The sequence below is a fragment of the Crassostrea angulata genome, chromosome 4, assembly GCF_025612915.1.
Source record: "Crassostrea angulata isolate pt1a10 chromosome 4, ASM2561291v2, whole genome shotgun sequence".
NCBI classification, from domain to species: Eukaryota; Metazoa; Mollusca; class Bivalvia; order Ostreida; family Ostreidae; genus Magallana; species Magallana angulata.
In genome coordinates this window covers 27461895-27484349 of record NC_069114.1, presented here as the reverse complement: position 1 = coordinate 27484349, position 22455 = coordinate 27461895, and the positions used below count along the sequence as shown (strand labels likewise).

The window sequence follows — 22455 nt, the reverse complement described above, 5'->3', positions numbered from 1 at the left end:
TGAATTTAATAAAACTGAATTTTCCAGTGGGCTCCCTTTAAATCTGCGCTTAAGTCAGACTTGTTCTAATTAGCATGATACATGTAGTGTGGTAATATTTAATGTATAGATTTTATATTTAGCGATAAAACGGGTCAATCATATTTTTAATATCATTTATATTCTTATTATCGTGACTGTATTATTCGACTTAATACAATGTAACTGTCGTGAGTGATATGAAAATGCAATGGCCAGTAAATATTAGCCTTATACAGACAGACGGGCATACCATTAATTTTGTCTTGATTCTATTTCTCTTTGCAGAGCTTTCTCTATTAAACATTTTTTATGTTTTTAAAATGACAGGTTAGAATTTCATCACTCTAAAATTTTTTCAAATTTATTTCAACAACAACCTGCAGATCACACACATGCACCGATGATAGATCTATACGGATTAGCTAACCATATACGGTTCGACTAATACATATTTTGATGCACTTCCGGTCTTGTAGCTGACCCTTTGTTTTGGTTCGGTAGGGATGTCTCTGGAGAAAAAGGGATCAAAGGGAAATAAACCGGCATCAAAGAGAGACATTTTCAAAAAACCTGTCGACAAACATTCGGTAAGTACATTTTTTCAGTCATTCTTTCCGATATTTCCAATTTTTTAATGATTGAAGCAGGAGGACGTGAGAACCGGCACTCCTCAACGTTCTACTCATATTTACAACGCAGAATATTCCAAAATATTGATTGTTGTTTCCGTCTGTTTAGATTGGTCTGGAAAACAGTGTTATAGATACCTGTTGCTCTCTCAAAGAGGGGTAGTTCTGTTATTATAGATAGTTAAACACAGGAAATAATTTTCAAGTGAAATAAGAAATGAAAATACACCTCTTATTACATATATTATAGTATACCAGTCTAATGCATGCATGGATAGCTAATGTATCCAATTCATTGATTAATGAACAGTGGAACTTAAAAGAGTTCAGATTTTATCCCTTTTATGGCTAGCCTATATTTTCAGTCCATGTACTGTATTTGAGTCATGGTGTTTTTTTTGTTATCATATGGGAGTACTACAGTTGAAAAAAATTGTTAAAACTATCCCGTGATTTGTCAATGGACAAGAAGCAATAAATATGTTCCACAAGTATTGAATTTCTCTTTATACAATTGTGTACAACAATTGCTAATAGAAAATGGATGTTACTGAAAAAGACTACCATGTTTTTGTGAAGTTTAGTAAAGAATTTAAATGAAAGGCAATGCCTACAGAACATGTAACTATATTGATTGAATGGTTGATTTAAGCTAAGGAGCATGAATGTACTAACAAATTTTATCTTATATACTTTTTCCAGTGGAAAATCATTCTCATTGAATATAAACGCAAAATAATTCCTTTGATATTTATATTATTGATATTTTATATGTTCTGTTTTACTACTATGGTACGTGTAATATATGTCGTTGATTTATCCTCTTGGAATTTTTGAGGAATTGATGACGAAAGCTGATCAGTGACCAACCCATGTATCCATTACAATCGGTAAAATCTTTGCAACAGGATATAATACACAACGATTGGTCGGTCTGCATTACTACTGTACTGGCTATTTCAAATTGAAGGACTCAAAGACATAGGGATTCTAACCTAGCTTGCAAGTTCTCTCTCTGGGCAGTTAATGTCACTGCACATTTATATAGAGTATTCACCCAGTGTGATAGTCGATGGGATCTCCAAGAGTTTGATTCTGATATGAGTGTTGTCCACTGACAGTTTACAAGTTTATTGGGGAAACAAAATCATCCACTGCAGATTTTGTGGATCTTATTTGCTCTGCTTACTCTATGAATCTATAAAGACACTGGGTTGAATAATTTGAGTTTCCTGTGAATTGACTTTCTCTCACAACCCAAATTTATTGCCTTTGGGTTTTGAAGATTTCTGATTATATGTGTATTTTTACAATTTTGCAGTGTATTAAACTGTTAATACTTTTTGGTATAATTTCTTGACTTAAGAGATTTATTAAACTTAGTTCATATTGATTGACCCATTTTCACCAGTTATTCCCCTTAGGCCTTTTGCTGCTTGTATGCACATTTAGGTATAAGCTAACAGATATCAATATACTGGTAATCAAATATTAGATTTAAGAGATATATGCATGAATTTTATGATTACAAAAATAAGTTCCAAGGAATGTCCAAAGTTGATGTTCAAGTTTTTTTTTTAACCCCCCCCCCCCCCCCCCCCCCCCCCACAAAATAGAATTTTTTAACACACACACACTTAAGACAACAGTATTTATCGGTGATATTTTAGAGTTTTCAGTCATTTTGAGAAGTGGTTTGAGAATATTTTTCTTACATGTACTAAGGCATTGTGAATACAACCAGTATCAGATAAGAAAATACTATCAATAAGAGCTAGATGAAAGGTATTAATTATTTTAATTTTATTGAGATTAATAATTAAGTGTATAAATGTAAACATAGATAATTTTAAAAAATATTTTTTCTAGTATAAAAGCCAAAAATTTATGATACGAAAAAAAATAATGATATTTCAGAGTTTTCAAACATTGCAGAGAGGTAGACATTGAGTTTTTGAGAATTTTTTTCTTGTTTTCTTGCAATCTCTATCTTGTGAAGAAGTTGACAAATTTATATTTTATTTCATTTTTATCGGAGACAGTTTCTGAATTTTTTTTTTTTTTGGGGGGGGGGGGGTGGGGGTAAATACTATATTGGGGTGAAAAAAACCAATGTATACAGATTAGCATATAGAACTACAAATAGGACCATTTACAAGTTATCGAAGGCAAATGCTTATTGTTTTATAAGTACATGTATAACAAATATATACCCTCTACATAATAATAAATGGGACCATTCTACAAAAGTCATTATGCATGTAACATTCACCAACTAATGATTCTGTGGTTTTATTACATGTAATATACAATATGATGTCTAGCAATCCATAAAGCAAATTTTTAAAAAAGAATCATAGAATTTAATCCATTAAGGGAGGGGGGTCCACTGTTATATACGGTAATCAAGATTTACATTGACAATCTGACTAAATTATGCACAGTTTTGCTCCATGTTTTACCTTTTGATACAGGTAAATGACACTCAAGATAAATTACAAATTTTCATCAGAATCCCAAAAATTTAATAATTCAATGCAAGAAATTTTTAGATAATTGGAAAAAATAATAATGACACTAAGCATTGGTGATCTTGTTCGTTGTTAGATGCATGAAGCAAAAAGTTGGTGTACATCCAAAGTGTATTAATATTTTTGTTATCAAACCAATGTGTTCCAGATGTCGGAATTACATAAGTTTATTGCTGGTTTTACCTATTGTGAAAGGTATGGTAAATACCGCTTCAAGTACATGTACAGTGTGCAAAAAGATTTCTTCATAAACACACAAGGGAATAAAAAAAAAAAGCTAAGATAAAGTCTTCTTGTTGCTGAACTAATCCCTTTTTAGTGCTTGTGCAATTGAAGGTTATATAAGAGTGTTCGTGAATGTTCTGTAAACCTGAACACAACATAACACTTACTTGGAAACCCGCATGTGATGAATTAATTATTGGTAGATTGACGCATAGGGCTTTTCTTTATCAAAGAGGTAACGATATTAGTTAAATGTCTGTGCATTTGCATTAAAAGAATTTAATGAGTTACGGTAAGCAGAGTTGAGCATGCATATACAACGTACATAATTATGTTCAGGAGATTGGACTTGTCATTTAAATAAAAGGTTTTTTTTATAAATAAACCTAGTATAATATAAAGTTTAATGAATGCATGTGGTAGTATGGGTCAGAGAAAGCATAGAAAATTCAATGATAAAAAGCTGTAAATCACAGATCGTAGGTTACAATTTTTCTTCAATTTTACATTTTTAAATTTTTGCAGCAAAATGGGGTTATTTTTAATACATAAAATTTATAACATCATTAAAAAAGTGAAGTAAAAAGTACAATGCAACTATACCCCTCTCCTTTTACACACATGCATGCACACAACCTTACATCCAATAAAGTGTGTGGAGATTGGCAATCTTGCAGGAGGCGGTCATAGTCCAAGATACCTGGTGATTTATGATCATATTATGCTTCAGGGACCTGGGTTAAACTATGTAAAAATTAAGCATGTCATCTGATGTTATATTGGAACGAATATAATTAAACTCTGTTTATACTGAATAATTAATTACTTCTAAGAACATTATGAATATTGTCCTAAATGCAAACATAGACAAAACAAAAAAAGAAACGATGGAGAAAAAGGTTTTGGGTCTTGGGAATTAAAAAATCGGTTGATGATGTATCAATAAATATCAAATACCTGTACGGTGTAGTGGTTTTTCTAACTCAGACATTCTGTAGATCAAATTTTTCATTTCATTATTCACTAAGGTAATTAATAATTGATTAAGGAAATCAATAAGAATCCAGCTTTTACATGTATACCTCATAGACTATCATATTGTTGTTTTACTGTATCTTGAAGTCAATGTACCACTTTCTAATCAGTAATGAAAATAATAAATATAATATTACAAAATAAGTTTATTGAACTGAATGGATGACAAAGATTTTTTTTTGTATTCACAATATGCTATTGATTCAAGTCCAGAAAACCTATCACAATACATGTACTCAACTTTGTGTAATGGCCAAGGTGTTTACAAACACTCCAGAGGTCACCTATAGATTGATATTGTCAATAACCATTGAACAGAATGCCCCATATATATTAAGTCTCTAAAAAATCTGACGTCAGTGAATTGGATTTTTGCCTACAGGATCTTAATAAAAAATACAAAGCAAAAACCAGACCGGCCTTCACACGTGTCAGCTTTTCGGGGTTTTGGATTGGGTCCAGTCCATTGAACTTGAGGCCCCAAAAAGAAACAGAGCAAGACCGTGACACTTAATTGGCCAACTTATTAATATGGAATATGGAAAAATGTGACAGGCAGTTGTGTAGGTGCTATTTTTGGCATCCAGAACTCTGAAGAAAAAATGATTAGTGTCCAATTTGCATGTGAGAAGTTCAGAACTTGTGTACTTGTTTGTTACATTTAGAACTGGTGATGAGATCATATATACAATGTACTAGCAATCTGACAAAACTTTCTGAACACTAGCTTGATTTGAACCCAGAAATCTTTATTAAAAAATCATGTTTCTATAAATAAGCCTGCATGGTTATTTTTAAATTATTATTTTTATTTTATCATTTTGTCAAATTTGATTAATTAAAACTGCAAAAATGAGACTTTGTAAGAAATAAAAAATTAAAGTGAGATACATGTATCCCTCTTTCTGTAAATGAAAGTACATGTACCAGATTTCAAATAATATTTCATCATACTCTTTAACAGAAAAAAATGAATTACAAAAAAAATACAATGTGGATGTGCAATGAAAATATAAACAGAGAGAATCTCTATAGCTTTTGTTACACAATTGTTTCGGTGCATACACACTGAATTCTTAATTTCAGTGTGTATGTCTTTTAATAACTAAACAAACTTCTGCAGAATAAATGCATTGTACGGTATCTACTAGGTAGAAAACATTGGTTTATTTTTTAATGGTCAAAACCTTTTTTGCAAGTATTTTTAAAACATGTTATTTTGAGGAATATCAGAAGATATACCCATTACAAAATCAGATCATCATCTTCGAACTTCTCAGATATTTATAAAAACTTTAGGTGTTCTTTTGTTTTATTCAAACTATTTATAGGTCCATGTACTACGGGTATGTTTTTTTTATGGCAAGATATTTTTATTGGTATTAGAAGTATTTGCAATTTGTAAGAACTTGTTTCTGATCTTCCTCAATACATGAGTTGATGAACAAATATGTTAAAAAAGGGGCCTCAAAAAGAAAAACAGACCCTTAGATTTTATTTTTTCTTGTCCTTATTGTGTTATGACAAAAGTAACGATACACACACATATATAATACATATATATATGATAAATCTCAAGTGATACATTATTCTACAAGATATAGCCTAAAATTATAGGAATCCCCATCCTCTAACCTAATTTTTCTTGTATCCTATGTTAAGATGAGTTCTTTTGTACTATCTGCCTTGAAAGAATTTCATTTTATGATCACCATAGAAACAAAAACCTTTGGTGAGCAATGTGGCTCATGGGCCTCTTTTTCTCCCAACCCTCACTGCTCAAAAAACTCCCGACAAAACTATTGCTTTTCTCTTTAAAATAGTATGAAATTATCACAAGGATTGTCTATTTAGTGTAATTAATAACAGTGAAGTTGTTGCGTAGTTTTTCATGTATTGTATTGTATTGTATTGTTTATTACCAAGAACCATACGATTCATAGGTTTAACATATATACATAAGTGAACAAACATATGAAAACAATTTTTAAAAACAGAAACAAAAAAGAAAGACCATCACAATCTTGTATTAGACTGCGTGTGCACACAGCAGTCTGCAAAATTTACATAACAGAAGTAAACAGGATAATGAAGAGTATACTATCAAAACAAAAACTAATTATAATTTTATCGTAATTTTGAGCATTTATATAAGTATTTTCCCAAATTGCACAACTCTTTGATATTCTTTGTTGAAAGTAATTGAATAAGTTTAAAAACAGAAGGCTTTTCATAATAATATTTTTTTACATACAACTTTCTTATTTCCTTATAAAATGGACAGATTAAAATAAAATGAAACTCATCTTCAATCTGTGATAGTGAACATAGTTTACAAACTCTCTCATTTCTATGGATATTATAAAATCTGCCACGCTCAATCTCGAGTTGATGAGAGGATAAACGGTATTTACTTATAAATTGAACATATACGAATTAGGTCGTAAACCACTGCAGTTGGATAGAAATTATAGAATGTTGAAATATTGGATAAAGTTAAAGAATAGTGATAATTGTATTTTAAGCAATATATACCAAGATATGTTAAATGAATGTGAAACACAGTTAGCCTCTAATTGTTGGCTCTCATACATAAAACAATTGATTAACAATTTAGGTTTTGGATATATATGAAACTGTAAAGAACAATTTAATGAACATGTATTCCTACATGAAGTGAAGCAGAGGTTGACCGACATGTTTATACAAGAAGGACATGTAACATGTACATGTAACTCAGGTCAGCACGTTTTTGAATGCCAAGGCTTTAGAAAAAACTCAGATTAAGAAAAACAATTTCATTTGTTCTCTTTCGTCCCCATCTATTTTGCTGTTTGTCAATTTATTTCATTCATGTACAAATACCGATATCGCAGTACTTCTCCCATGGGCAATATCATTGTCTACACACAAGATAAATTTTTTGTTAAAAGTGTTTTTCAGTAATGAAAAAAATGGAACAATATTATGTTTTCAGAGAAAAAAAAATGTTGTCTATATGTAATTAAGTCCATGAATTACCATTTATGTGACAGCTTTTAAGTTTCTAAAAATTACTTATATGCATCCAAATACTGCTTTCTCAATCTTCTCCACATGGCCTCTGAGCAGAACAGATTCTAGCTGCTCTGTATAGTTTCAGTTGAGTGGATATATCGACCTGCAAGCCTTCAAATGATAATTGTCATACATAAATTGATTTTCTTCATGTTTTAGCTCTGTATAGAGAAACAGCTAGCTAGCCTTCATTGAATTCAGGATTTGTTTTGTGTTGGTCCACCAAGCTAGTCATGTGACTATGAGTGACGTTTGTTTTCAGTGTATACGGTACATATATAGGATTGTTAAGAACAGTAATCCTTCCTTTAAATACAAGCTGAGCTTGGCCGTGGTGTGTGTGTGAAGTGTTACAAGACTCTTTAACTCCCGTCAAAAGAAGAATTTAACCCACAAGGACTTTTTGTGTAACAAACACATATACACACAGAATTCAAAAATGTCTGCTGGTGTCAAAGTGAGTGAGCCGGGAATGGAGGGAAGCGTGAAGAACGAGGAGGTCTTTGAGGCGGCCAAGAAGATGATGGGCCGGGAATTCCAGACCGTGCTGGCTGCCCTCCTCAAAATCCTCCCCGACTATGAGGATATGCTGGTAAAGTTCATATTAATAACTCCTCTCTTTATAGTCACACTGACCATTGCTCATATAAACCTCAAGTCTGCTGCTTCAAATAATGAGGGACATTAGTGTATAAGATTCAGATTTCTCACCTGAAATTGTTAAGTTTTTGTGTTCTGATCTGCTGATAAATGAAAAATGTGTCCATCTGTTTTATCTACAGAGGATTTGGAATGTTTGGCTGATTTCAATAAATGAAATTTCACGAAACATGACATATGTCAAGCTGTTACATATTGCATGTCCGACAGAATCTAGCTATGTGGGCACTGGGCCAGGATTTATTTTAGTTTGAAAGGTTTCAGAATGGGTCTATGAGGCTGTTTTTTAATCATTTCATTCTTATAAACCTTTTCTGCTGAGAAAGTTACATATTTAATGCCGGGCAATGTGTGTGTTGTTGTTTTCTTTTTTGTATTGCGAAAGGTCGGTGTGTCCCTCTCCTTGAATTTGATTGGTTGGAAAAAAGGGTGTGTATAATCATAGGAAGAGTTCAACGGCTTTCCCAGTATCTGGCGGAAGAAAATATTGATAACATGTTTAAACCACACAGACAGCATCACATTTATGTAAAAAAAAAAAAATGTGTTTTGTTTATAAATGTTATTTATTTATTTATATCTAGATTTCATAAGACTGCAGATATCAAACTGACCATTTGTTTCTTCATTTTTTTTATATATTTGAAATCTATTTTTTTTGTGCATGTTCTAAGCATTTATTTTTAAATTTAATCAAGTTTGTTTGGTTAAAAGGCTAGCTTCCAGTTGGGTGCGAAGGACATTGACCTGGTTTGATTAAGGTTTCTGCTCCATAAATTTTTATTTGTATACTGGCAGTGTAAAGTGAGAATTGAATACAGGCGATATTTTTGATATCTTGTAGGATCTTTTTTTAAGAACCAGTTTTACTTGGGCAATAAAGATTTTAGGGCTGTAATGTCACGTTATTTGTGAAACTTGAAGATAAAATTGTTTGCTTTCATTTACTTTATATCTTGTATCAAATTAACTCTAGCATCATTGTTTTGACAAGTGTCAAATGAACAAAAAGGATTTTCAAAAAACCTATAACATGCAAAAAAGCTGTAAATTTCAAGTGATGGAGTATTTGATATGACATACTTTTATTTTAAAAATGTTAAGTTTGCATGTTTTGAAAAAAAATCCTGAATAAATGTAGGTGTTGGGTGTTTGATATTATATATGATATAAGTCAAGATGGGATATTTGAACTTAAATTTTCTTAATGATCCTAGTGTGTGGGTGTTGCGAGTTTGATACATATTATATATACGTCAAGTTTGACATACAAGAAGTTCATCACAATGTGTATACTTGTAAAGCTTAGTATGACGAAGTAACGATCGAGGGTTATGTTATTTCCTGTTGAGTGTTTATACTGGCAGATCCTTTATTTACCAAGCGAACTGTGCTCAAAATTGTTACTTTTCTTTTAAAAACTTGTTAATTATTGGATTATTTGTTGTGTCGACTTTAATTTTAGATATTTATTCTTAGAATGCCAGCGGGATCAACAAACTGTTTGGTTGGAGGACTTTAAATGAGATCTTATGACATCTTTTTCATAAATTGCATAATTGTTGAAAAAAGTTGGTGAAGTGTAAAGACTGGTGTTAGGGTGGAGATATTTCTATACATGCAATTACTTTGCAGTGGAAAATTTAATTGAGTTCTACATTAGTTCAGACTTTTCTGCACACTTTCTCCATCATATTTCATTGGGGGAAATATATGTGTACCAGGAAGTCACCAGTGACTGGGTTACATGGCTGTCATCTACATTAAATGAGTCGAGTCTACTTGCAGTTTCTATATTTCAACTTTGAACTTTCATTAAGGCAGGAATGCCAGGAACAGAGGATCTGCTTCAAAGAAAAGCTTCAAAAAGGACTCGTTTGGTAAAAACCCAATGTTAGATTTGCATGTTCATAAATCGTTCAATGTTTGATACTTTCATTTACAGCTAGTGTTCAAAGGTTCATGGCTGTAGTTTTGTTTACAAAGTGTTTTCTACGTTGAGTTTGTTTCTTGTTTCAGACCTTTAAGGTAATTCATTATTTCAAAACAAACTAAGTGCTGGTATACCTGTTATAAACCTTTCAGGATTTAATCAGTTCTTTTGTGTTTTACAATTAGTCTGGTTTCATGCCAATATCTTTTGGCAGAATAGTTCCAGACACTTTTAAAGCTTATTCTGTTTGGAAAACCTTATCAGTAGGTGTATGCATGTTTTATAATAAACAGATTGCAGGTGTTGAATTTTTGATTAACATTTTAAAGTTTAAAAAATAAATATGGGTTCAAAAGTACACAGGTATAACTTTAACTGAATTTATAATGATGAAATAATTCAAACTAGGAATTATTTTTGTTTGAATGGCATGTACTTAATAACCAAAGTAAACTAGCTGTCCTGTCATGGTTCATGACTTAGGTTATGTAATTACCCAGAACATCTCATTAAGGAAAACATTGGCAGTCTGCCAGCCGATAGCAGATCAATATACATGGACAGACAGAAATTCCTCTGCCTTCTCTTTGAAGGTCAAACAGACAGAGACGACTAAGAAGAATCTATCATATCTAGTTTTTTAAACTCTTGATTGTTAAAAGTAGTGTTGAGTAAGACATGTGATTCTAGTGTGTAGCGTGCAGTGTTTAGATTCTTTGGTATGTGAACCGGATATTGTTTATTACCTTTGTGACTCGGTGCACAGTTCATAAGTGTAAGACATGTTGCCGGATACCAGTAGCCAGGAACCGAAAGTTAAAGAGGGTTCCAGTCAGAAAAAGCCGGCCAAGAAACGGTCAACTAAGTCTAAGGAAAGAGGCCAGACCACAGTAAGTTCATCAGGGTCAGATTAACTAGAGAAATTGACCCCATAGCTCTGATAAAATATATGATAAAAATGGAGGAGTGCACTAGCTGTCAGAGCAGGCTAGCTGATTTAATGCCGCTAGTGTTTGTAAGATGAATCAGTGAAGGAATTAAATCCAGGTAAAAGAAGTGTTTTATGTTCAATGCTAGCGAGGAAATTTACCAGACACTTAAAATGACCCCATTGAACCCTTCTCCTTGTTGTAAGGCTAGTTTTGCACTAAATTTTTACCTGCCTGAATTCTGATGTAATTGATTGTTTGTCAACAACGTGGCTATGAAGTTAGACAGTGCTGGGAGTGGGGACTGTGAGCTGTGGACTTGTTATACCTGTTGTCTGTCCTTGGTATATGACATATCTCCTAGCTGTCTTCTTGGTGGTCTGGTCATTGAGTTGTTTGACCTGTGTCCCCTGTCCTTGACTGTTGTGGACACTGAACCTGTCCCCTTAAGTTAATTAAAGGCACCCACCATCAGGGTTTTATATTTATCGTAATTGTCAAGCAGTCCCTGCAGCTACAATCCATCAAAAAACAAGACAATAAAACTGATGATTAAGGTTTATCCTGTATCCTGTATAGATACCAGGGGTAAATGAATTTAATTAAAACAATTATATAATGATTCAGTACCCGTACATGCATGTTTACTTACCAGTAATATTTTGAGATGAGAATAGAAGGAAGAATCTTAAATGTCTCTGTCTTTTGAAGTGTAAGTTTTCATGCACTTGGACACCTGATTCATAGAATTTTTCAAAAATTTTGTGATGATTTCACTGCATAAAAGCAGTTCTGCGCAGTTTTCTCCGACAGATTCTGTCAAATCATTGCGTTTTATTTGCGCTGCGGGCTTTCTGCAGTAGTCCATCAGACTGTGCAGTGGTGTTTGATGTTGATCTAGGAATTCCTGTCAAGTTCATACATTCTGATGAACATTTCCAATCAATACTTGTATAGCAACATCAGGCTTTGGAGAACCTTCCATTCCAGACAGTTCTTTCATTGATTTCCGAATAAGAAGACACAAACATGTTCATTCAGTTGATGAAAGTTTTTCATAGATGGAACTTGTTTGCATCCGAGTAATAATAAAAACGCCCTTTGGGTGTTTTTTAAAACGAAGAGAAGACATTTGCACGGTAATTTAAAAAAAAAAATGAGAGAAAAGGATTCTCAGTAGATTACTTCATCTTGGGAAACTGTCTCCATTAAGATTGAAAAAAAAAACTTACAATCTCTCGGGCACTGATGCAGGTGACGGTGTTAAATTTGTTGACTTATCCTACATTTTTCTGCTTTTGTATTACAGGTAGAAAACCTAGTTCGTCCATTCATTCTGAAAGATGAGGACTACAAACGGCTCATGGACATCATGCTGGGGGAGTTCAACAAAGGGCTCGGGAAGGAGACCAACCCCACCGCTAAGGTCAAGATGTACCCCACCTACGTCAGGGACGTCCCCGACGGATCAGGTAAGACCCCATTTCATTTGTTTTGGGGTTGAGATGACTTCCAGTAATTATGTATTTATTGGATCATATTCTTATTCTCTGCAATAATCAGCCAGATAGCTCAGGTGGGGTGTGGGGGTTGGGGGTGTTTCAACTGAATTTCAGTAAATATGTATTGATTTGTATCGATTATGTATTTATTGTGTCATAAACCCCTCTTTGCAATAATCAGCTGGATGGGTCAGGTAGGCTCCAGTTAATTCTAGACAGGGATGGAGCAACGCTAATTAATGTGTAATGTTGTAATTGAGTGTACCGGTAACTAATTACACATTTTTATGTAATTTAAAGTAATGGGTACTCTATATCTTCAAATTTTTAATTACGTATAATCATAATTAAAATTTTTTGTAAGAAAAGATAAAAAAAAATATGGAATAAATTACCAGCACATTTCAATTAGATCAATTATCAGGAATAAACAAATGGCTGCTTCTTCTTCCTGCAATAGTTAATCATTTGAGTTATTCATTATTTTCATATTACATCCTTAACAAAATATTTATTTTTATTCATATTCCCTTCCTAGCAAATTGCTATTTTTTTTCATTTGTCTGTTACTTCAGCAAATGTGTATTGATTGCATTATAACCCCATCTCTGCAATAATTAGATTTGTGAAATGAATCATTGATATGGGTTGTTTTTGGTTTTGCAGAAAATTGCTTGTTGTGAAAGATGCTCATATATGGGTGATTACTTTGTGTTTTGCAGAAAATGGGAATTTCCTAGCATTGGATTTGGGTGGGACAAACTTCCGGGTTTTACTCATAAACCTGAATGGTCAGGAAGTGACCATGGAGAGCAAGATCTACCTGATCCCCCAGCACATCATGACCGGCACCGGTGAACAAGTAGGTTCAACCCCACAGAACATTATGACCTGCTAATTCCTTGTATAACAATATGCTGTGGAATCATTAAAATTCGTGGTGGCTCAATTTTCGTGGTATTCGTGGGTAGTCCTCGTCCACGAATTTGCATACTCAACAAAATTAATTATAAAAGAGTAAGTTTACCATATCTGAAACTGAAAACTGGCGCATCCACCAAATTACATTCTCACAAATATGCAAAAAACCCACAATCCATGAAAATTGGCCCCACACAAAATTAAATGATTCCACAGTATACCATTGATGCTATTGCTTATGACTTGTTGTGGTCAACAAGTATGTACCTATTTACAGAACAAAATTTATGCTTGATTCACAAAAATAATGATGGTGTTGATTTCACTTTGTTCATGATGTGGAATCTTGACCATGCATAAGCACCAGTGAGCACATTAACTCAACTTCACAGAACCTTCTGACCTAGTCATGTTTAACTAGCAATTGCTTACTGAGCACTATTTATTTACAGTAGATATGGGAAATATGATGGTGTTAATTTCATCACTTTGTTAATGGCGTAGATTTAAAAAAAAAAAATTAACTGATGAAGTTGAAATCATCATGACCTTTACTACTGCAAAAAAATATAAAAATTTGACTGCATGGAATCGATTTTATAAAGAATGATTTTGTCATAATTTTTAATGTTGGAAAATTTTAATTGTATTCTATATGTAAAAATGTTTTTGTACAGAATTTCTTTGTAAGTATTTGTATACATGATATATTAAACATTTTAGATTGATGGCAAAATAAATCTTATTTCAGTTGTTTGACCACATCGCAGAATGCATCCACAAATTCATGAGCAACCACGATCTCTTGAAGGAGAAAATTCCCCTGGGATTCACCTTCTCCTTCCCCTGTAAACAGATAGGTTTGAACCACGCCATCCTGACACAGTGGACAAAAGGCTTCAAATGTGAGGGGGTGGAAGGGGAGGATGTGGTCAGACTCCTCCACGAAGCAATCAAAAGGAGGGGGGTAAGTCTCGTCAAATATAGAAGAGTATAGCTTTAGAGAGTTTTGAATGGAAAGATATGTAATTCATGACTCAGTTTAAAAATGCCGACTCTGGACCCTCCACATTTGAGATAAAAATTCATTTGGTGGGTTCTCAAACAAAGTGACCTAGGGTGTTACAAAAATGAACTAAATGACTTTATTTTGATATTTAAACTTTGGACTCAAAACTATTGAAATTGTACTGATGTCTAAATTCGTTCACGTAGAGAGGGCATTTGAGTTCAATTTGATTTACATTTTGGAGGTAGTGGGGGTTATTTGAGTTTATTTTGGTTTACATTTGGAGCTACGTTTGACATTTTGTAGCTGATTTGGGTGCTTTGTTTTGACAGGATATAGATGTGGAATGCTTAGCTGTGATAAACGATACAGTTGGTGCACTGATGTCATGTGCACACAGTGACCGAGATTGTGCAATAGGTCTAATTCTAGGTAGGTACAGAACAACTGTCCTATTTGTGTACCTCTCCTTACTTGATCCCCCCCCCCCCCAAAAAAAAAAATACATGTATAAACAGACCGTGAGTATGTACTAGGTGAGTACAGAAACACCGTCATATGGATGTACTTATAAACCAAACAAATGCATGTTTGACAGACTGAGGATGTGCAATAGGTTTCATTCCTTGTGATTTTTAAAATGTTAACTAACTACATGTAACTATAAACCAGCACTTTATTGCAGACAAATATTGGTGAATTCATGCTATGCAAGCATTTTAACATAAATATCAACAAATTAAAGAAATACATTTGAACTTCGATATCTGGAACACTGTTATCTCGAATACAATGGTAATGTCGAAGTGATTTGTAAGTCTCAACCCCTTATTTTTTAAGTATTTTACCCTCGATATCTCGAATACTCTGAAATCTCAAAGTTTTTAAACAGTCCCATCAAGTTGTAGATAACGAAGTTTGACTATACTTGTATTTGTAATATCTTCCAATATTCCTTTGTAAAATCAATGGCCAAGTCACGAAGTGTGAATACAGGACATGGACCACCATATGTGTACCTCTCCTTACTTTTAAAACAAAACAAATACATGTATGTTTAGCACTTTTCCCCCTTTGTATTATCAGTGACTGAAAATATTTATCTGATCGAAGCGTGAACAAAACACTTATAGTTTGATACGAGATCAATATGATTGTTTTGTTATCCAGGAGAGATATCTTCAGAATTATTTATCACATTTATTCAGCCCTTTTCTTACATGCCCACACAAAAATTGTTGACAAACGTCTGTCTTTGCTAACTGTCTAGGAAGCATTGATTCATTGCCATGTGACATATGGGGGGATTTATCATCCATCTAAGTTCTGGTGCTGGGCGGGTTGTTATTTTTTTTAAGGCTGCTTGATGTAAACAAATCATTTTTAAGAAACATAGTACACTAAGGAAGTACATGTAAAAACAGACTGTAAATAAATGTATTTTCTCTTAATTAAGTCCTGTTTGCACAACTGTGTGATGATACAGTTAATGCCATGTCAATGGCTGGTTGTGTACAAACTAAGGTTAAATTTACCATTGATTTCCTGGTAATATTAAGTGCGTAGTAGTTTTATAACAGGCTTTACTTAATGATAAATATTCATATGTATTTTATTACCGGTATTTACTGATAAAATGGCTCGATCTATTTCTAGAACATCATACCTCTTTGGTAATTACATTTTTGAATAAACGCATTTTTAACGGTCCGAAGAACATGAGTTCTACCAGTTATATCATTGGTATGTTGACTAGTATCTGTTGACTGCAGACTTTTACACATGCATGTACAATGTACTAAGCAACGAGGGACAAGTTTTAAGAACAATTACTGAAAGATGCAAGAGTGTCATTTTAAAAATTAAAAATAAAAAAACCCTCGTTTTCTAAATCCTTCAATGATTCTTGATGGCTAGATGTGTGGTTCAAAAATCCCTTCACGCTTCAGGGGATTTTTGTTTGGCTTTATCTTTATGCTCCAATGCATATCGGTAATTACAATTATGCACATGAACATTGCACAAGGAATTGAAGCGATTTAAATTATATCCGAAACGCCCAACTTTAATGCATATTACTGTTGTCGGATGTAATAAATCTGTGAATCGGTACATCTGTACTTTACTGGTAATTGTAGCCCTAGTGCTGTTTTAAGTCACGTGGTTGATATAATTAGTAAAAAATATTTTTATCATTAAATAGTAAAAATAGTGGGAAATGCGCAGTTTTAACACCAAATGATTATGAAAATTTAAAAAAACATCAATTACAAACAGCATTCCTCTTCTTCAAAGAAATTTTATTTTTTTTAAAATTTGCACTAGCTCTTCTAACTTAATGATATTCCCATATAAATAATATGTAGATGGTATTTGAATTTTTCGCAAGCATGCATCACAAAAAGTATAAACAGTATGCAGTCACAGTCTCTCACAAATTTTTGTTAATAATAATTATTATTTATCAATGTTGAATTTTTGCATTTCTTTTAATAGGCACAGGAACTAATGCTTGCTACATTGAAAAACTAGAAAATGTGGAATTATGGGATGGGGACTACAATGAACCAAAGCAGGTACTTCAAAACTCGATTATGTTATATCGTAAATTATTGTGATTTACGTCAAAATTACTGTTGAATATCGTAAATGATTTGGTGATTTATATGTCGGCATTCCCTCCATGGAATCTATTGACCAACTTTGATTTATGGTTTATTGTTGATATGAAAATAGGACAGATAGCTGATTTGACGTTGAGTTTTATACTATAACCTAAATATATTTAAGTTTATTTACTGTTTGTGTTATAGGTCATGATCAACACAGAGTGGGGGGCGCTGGGAGACGATGGGTGTCTGGACTTTGTCAAGACCGAGTATGACCGACAGGTGGACAAACACTCCATTAACCCAGGCAGACAAATGTAGGTCAAAGGTCAATTTTATTGAATTTAAGAAATTATTTAGTTATTCTTCTTTGGCCCTGTAGGAATTTTAAAAAACCAGAAAACCTCAGTATGTCTTTCTGTTTTCATGCTTTCCATCATCATATTCAAAACTGTTCATATAATCAATTGATCAGCCATATACATGTACATTCATTTGTACAATTTCATGAATGAATTGTTTTCTACAATTTTTTATATGCTATTGTCTCTCCTTGTAAGACTGCAAGAAAGAATCTTTATCTGTTTTTTGGTTCCCAGATATGAAAAAATGATCTCTGGTATGTACATGGGAGAAATCGTCAGACTGGCCCTGGAGAAGCTACGGAAGCATGGACTTCTGTTCGGCGGGAAAGGATCAGAAGAACTATCCACCAGGGGGCGCTTCTACACAAAATATGTTTCAGAAATTGAAAGGTTCGTACATCTGTTTAAGCTTCAAAGTGTAAATGTACTTTTCTTGCCATTTTCAACTTTTTTAAAGATCTTCAGTACTAGCTAAAAATTTATACAAAGATACATGAAATTGTTTCTGTATGTGAAGATTTTCCTATTTTTCTATTTCAGTGATGTAGATGATCACTTCAAGAACACCAAACAGGTGTTTGAGGAATTGGCTCTAGAGAAATATTCCGATGAGGACTGTCGGATCGCTCAGTACGTCTGCTCCTTGGTGTCCACACGGGCAGCTTTCCTAGCCTCCGTTGGTAAGTTTGTATGCCATGTCCCTGCAAGATCTAATTGCTTACATTGATCCATAGAGAACTGGCCCAGGGACCATAAAAGTTAGACAAGCTCACTCTCGGTTCTCCACTTTATATTTCTTTTGAAAAAGGGAGACTGAGATTCAAAATAGATGAGCTCACTTTTGATCACAGTCTCAATTCTTTGCTACATATTCATTTTGTAAAAGTGAGACTGGGATCAAAAGTAAGTTCATCTGTAGTTTTATGGCCGCTGGCCCAGTTCAGCTAATTAACACTAACTTCTTTTATTTCTAATGAATGGGAAGAATTATTAATCTAAGAGGTATCTTTAGCAAATTTGAAAATCTGCCTTTTATTTTCTGACAGTTGGAAACTGAAGAAAACTATATATGGAACAAAAGTTTGGTGCTTGCAATTTTACATTCTCATGATTTGATAGCATACAAGGCAATATTAGAATAAGCATTAAAAGAAGAATCTACAATATCCCGTTGTTTCTGTAGGCGTGGCTGCTCTCCTGAATAAGATGGACCGACAGGATGTGACGGTGGCAGTTGATGGGTCCCTGTACAGATTCCACCCCCACTTCCATGATCTCATGGTGGAAAAAATTCAGCAACTTGTAAAACCTGGAATTAAGGTAAAAACGGGGTGTGAGGGAGACTGAATAAAGACAATCATGGGCGTTAATGTCATGTGTGAATTGTATAAGTTCATGTACTTTCAAACCTTTGAATCAAACGATTTTGAACAATGGTACTGAACTATTTTTTAATCTTCAAATCCATAAGTCAAATGATATTTATGTATCATTAAATTGAATGGTACTTGACAACTGGCTAATCTTATAGTAATGCATAGAAAATGTATGTACTAATATTTAAGTAAGTTTCCTGTTTTTTTATATTTTTCAGTTTAAACTAATGTTGTCACATGACGGCAGCGGAAAGGGGGCAGCCATTGTAACAGCTGTAGCCAATCGACTACGAGAGTCGGGGAAAGAGAGTATAGGAGAAAATGGACTAGAAAACTAACAAAAATTCCATATTTGTTTACATTGCAATACCTACTTTAATGATAATCTCTACAAATTAAAAGAGGGAGCATCTTTCCCCTATAGAGATTACTAGTAGCATTGGGGTGGAGATGTTCCCCTTTCTCAGAAATCTCAAGCATGGTTGCCATCCAGCCCCCAGTTTGTGAGATCAGCTTGCTTTTATTTTATATAAAATATTAAAGGTATTGATGTGCTGAACTCTCGTACTGCTCCTCAGTATTGCGCAATTCTGTTTCCAAGTCATAGCTATTTTTGGTTGCCAGAGCACATCAATAATGCACTCTGTGCAAAGGAATCTCAAGTAGATCGCACGTCTGCTTGCTATGTCAAATATATTAGTCTATTCGTGATGAAAGTATTTTTTTTTACAATTGAGTTTCTTTTTTTTTCTTGCATTGTGTGAACACTGAACAATAAATCCAAATAGATGTACATCCCCCAAAAAAGTTTTACAAATTTTGTTTTTTGTTCTTTTTGCGATCATTGAAGCATAAACTTATTTTTTTTTTCATGGACTTTTTGTTATCCATGGAATTGTTTTTTAACTTGCTATACATGTTTGTTATATGACACAAATTTCATTAGAAGCTTTTTTAGTTACAATTACTGATACTGGTCATTCAGAGTGGTCACAAGATACCCTCTCCCTCAGCCAGTCAGTAAACTGTGGCTGGTCCAAACAACAGCCTCTGGGTGCAACCCATCATTATATCATTTGTCCATGCCCGTCCTACTAGAAGAAAATAAAAAGCATCACATCAGGACCTACCTGATGAGACGATGTAGTTCATTTCTTATAGATTGAAGAACTTCCATACTTCTTTACAAAGAGAAATTGGATTTATTTTTTCCTTGTTTTTAGGATTGCATTTTCTTCGTGGCTTATGACCGATTTGCTTTGTCCGTGTATTTAGGAAGCATCTAGCTACATCTCTCACCGTTTAAAATCATTCAGCGGTCAAGCATTTAGTTTAAGAATAGGTTTGACAAGAGGCATTAACTCTGAAACAAAATTTAAAAAATATTGAAAATATCTGCAGATTTTGACAATGACTATTATTTTTCCTTTTTTGAAAGCCCAAAATGTGATAATTAAAGGTTTATCTAATGTCTTTCTTGTTTGTTTTACGAACATTGGTTCATTTTTATGTTATTTATAAATTTTTATACAAGTCCTGTGTATTATTATGTTAATAATATTGCAAATAAATGTATATATCAATTCTTTTATAAATGCAGTGAAAATATTAAAAGATAGGATTACCCGTGTCTTAAACCTTCCATTTGCCTCATTTGTGTTCATATTTAATATTTTTTGAGTCATTTCTTACCAGACATGACATAGTTAAAATAATTTTTTCACTTATCATTAAAAATAAACAGAATGATATGGAATCTCACAATGTCTGTTGTTATTTGTATTAATTAAGACAGAGGAAGTAACATAGTAATAACATCCAAGTTATAACAAACGAACTGTAATTTTAAAGAGGGCTAGATGGCTGTTGCCAATTTTAGGCTTTATAGATTTCCTTAAATGGAAGATCTCTCTAAAGATACGGAAAAACATTCAGAATTAAGGTACACCCAGACTTATACTTTTTAAGACACTACGTCACAAGATTGCGATTTAAATGTTTTGTTAAATTGTTAATATCGTTCGATTGGGTTGTATATCGTCGTAGGTCAGTGGTTAAAGTATTGGGCTTCTGAATCTCAGATCATGAGTTCAAATCCGCCTGGAGCTTTTGTTTATGTTTACTGAATTAAATTTTCGAAAATGTAATTTTTCGTCCAAAATTGCAGAATTTTTGCCTATTTGACATAGATACTTCGTATCCATTATGATATCTATCATAATCAAGTAATTTTCTGCTGATTGGAGAAAATATTTCTAGGTGTAGTGAGCCACCTTAAGAGCTAAAATATATAGAATTGTTCATCATTATATAATAGGATATAGCTAAATAAAAAAAAAATTAAGTTGAGTATATCTGATGGATAATTTGTTAACAACTTAAAAGTTTTGGCTCGCTCGGCCTCCTTTATAATCATAAACGGTTGGAAAAGTATTTGTTAGAATGTTGCATAATATCTTTCTGAACAGTCAAAGGATGAGTTAAAACATTTGCTCAAGTAATTCATGCAGTCAGTTTAATAGGCTTAATTGAAGTAAAACAAGATTTAGTCTTGACAGATATATTCAGTAGATTCTACAAAGAGATTATTTTATGTGAAAAAAATTGCATTTAGTTAATCCAATAGTCCAATAGTGATCGAGTTAGTCCAATAGTTTAAAAAGATTACATCCAATCTTTGATTTCTAAAATACATGTTTTCAGTTCATATTGCCTTAATGTAGGTACGTTCAGCAAAGGATGAGAGAGATGACTCTCACACTATATATATACTCTATTACTGTAATTAAATTTTACTTTATAGTCAGGCAACAAATTCTGAAAACTACCGCAGTATGATAAATTGAAAGAATTTTAACTTCAATAAGTTTTAAAGAAATTAAGGCAACTTCATACATTTTTATTTAATACAAGTGCACAAATTGATCATGAGAGTGTATGTACATGTATATAATGAATGCAAACAAGAGAGGAAATCAACATCTATACATGTGATTGTGTATTCACTACTTAAAAAAAAAATTAAGCTGAAACCAAATTAATATCCATGCCTTGCATATTTACTGAGTTAGAGGTATATACAGTACTGTACTAAACAATAGAATATGTACTGTTCTCCTCTGTATTTCATATTTATAAATAATATATTTAAGAGAGAGAGTAAAGCGAGATAACTCTAACATTTTAATTGTTATTATTGAGTTGTTCAATGTGCCACAGTAATGCCCCTTTCTTAATAAAAAAAAAACGGTATTAATAGTAAATCCTTATCAATAATAGGCAAATATTCACCTAAAAAATGAATCAGAAAGGAAATTGGTATATCAAATTACGAACTACAAAAAGATGCGATATGATTAAAAAAAAAAAGGCGCGTAGAAGTCCACCCCCATCTAATTGTATAAGGACCGCTTTGGGACCTCAATAAAGTTTGTGAACATTTCATTTGGTTATAAATACTATTATAAGTTGTGTTGAAAATTCTATAAGAGCTAAAAGAATCCTGATCATCACGATGTTAACGAATTTCGGTGTACATCAAGGCCTTGAACAGTTGAAAATCATTATAAAATAGAGATTCGGGGGAGGGGGGGGGGGGTCTTGAAATTCAAAAGATGATGAATCGCGAATACAATCGCCATGAAATTAAAGGA

The 22455-nt window shown here is 33.0% G+C and overlaps 1 protein-coding gene across 4 annotated transcripts; it reads left to right on the top strand.

Annotated features, from left to right (window-relative positions):
- Nucleotides 1-468: 468 nt before the first annotated feature.
- LOC128180407 (hexokinase-2-like) lies at nucleotides 469-20566 on the top strand. Of its 4 annotated transcripts, none has more exons than XM_052848509.1 (11): nucleotides 469-608; nucleotides 12330-12492; nucleotides 13245-13384; nucleotides 14195-14410; nucleotides 14785-14884; nucleotides 16949-17028; nucleotides 17266-17378; nucleotides 17661-17816; nucleotides 17967-18106; nucleotides 18610-18746; nucleotides 19021-20566. In XM_052848509.1, the coding sequence occupies exons 1-11, from the start codon at nucleotides 525-527 to the stop codon at nucleotides 19138-19140; spliced, it is 1449 nt and encodes a 482-aa protein (XP_052704469.1). In that variant the 5' UTR covers nucleotides 469-524; the 3' UTR covers nucleotides 19141-20566. The 4 variants fall into 4 exon arrangements, with proteins under 4 accessions (XP_052704469.1, XP_052704467.1, XP_052704470.1 ...); XM_052848507.1 differs by lacking the exon at nucleotides 469-608 and adding an exon at nucleotides 7792-8090; XM_052848510.1 differs by lacking the exon at nucleotides 469-608 and adding an exon at nucleotides 9836-10038.
- Nucleotides 20567-22455: the final 1889 nt, after the last annotated feature.

Coding starts and splice junctions, on each gene's coding strand:
- LOC128180407 (XM_052848507.1), top strand. CDS start 7,938: ATGTCTGCTGGTGTCAAAGTGAGTGAGCCGGGAATGGAGGGAAGCGTG. Junction 14,411..14,784: donor AAGCAATCAAAAGGAGGGGG/GTAAGTCTCGTC, acceptor TTGTTTTGACAG/GATATAGATGTGGAATGCTT. Junction 17,817..17,966: donor TATGTTTCAGAAATTGAAAG/GTTCGTACATCT, acceptor TTTCTATTTCAG/TGATGTAGATGATCACTTCA.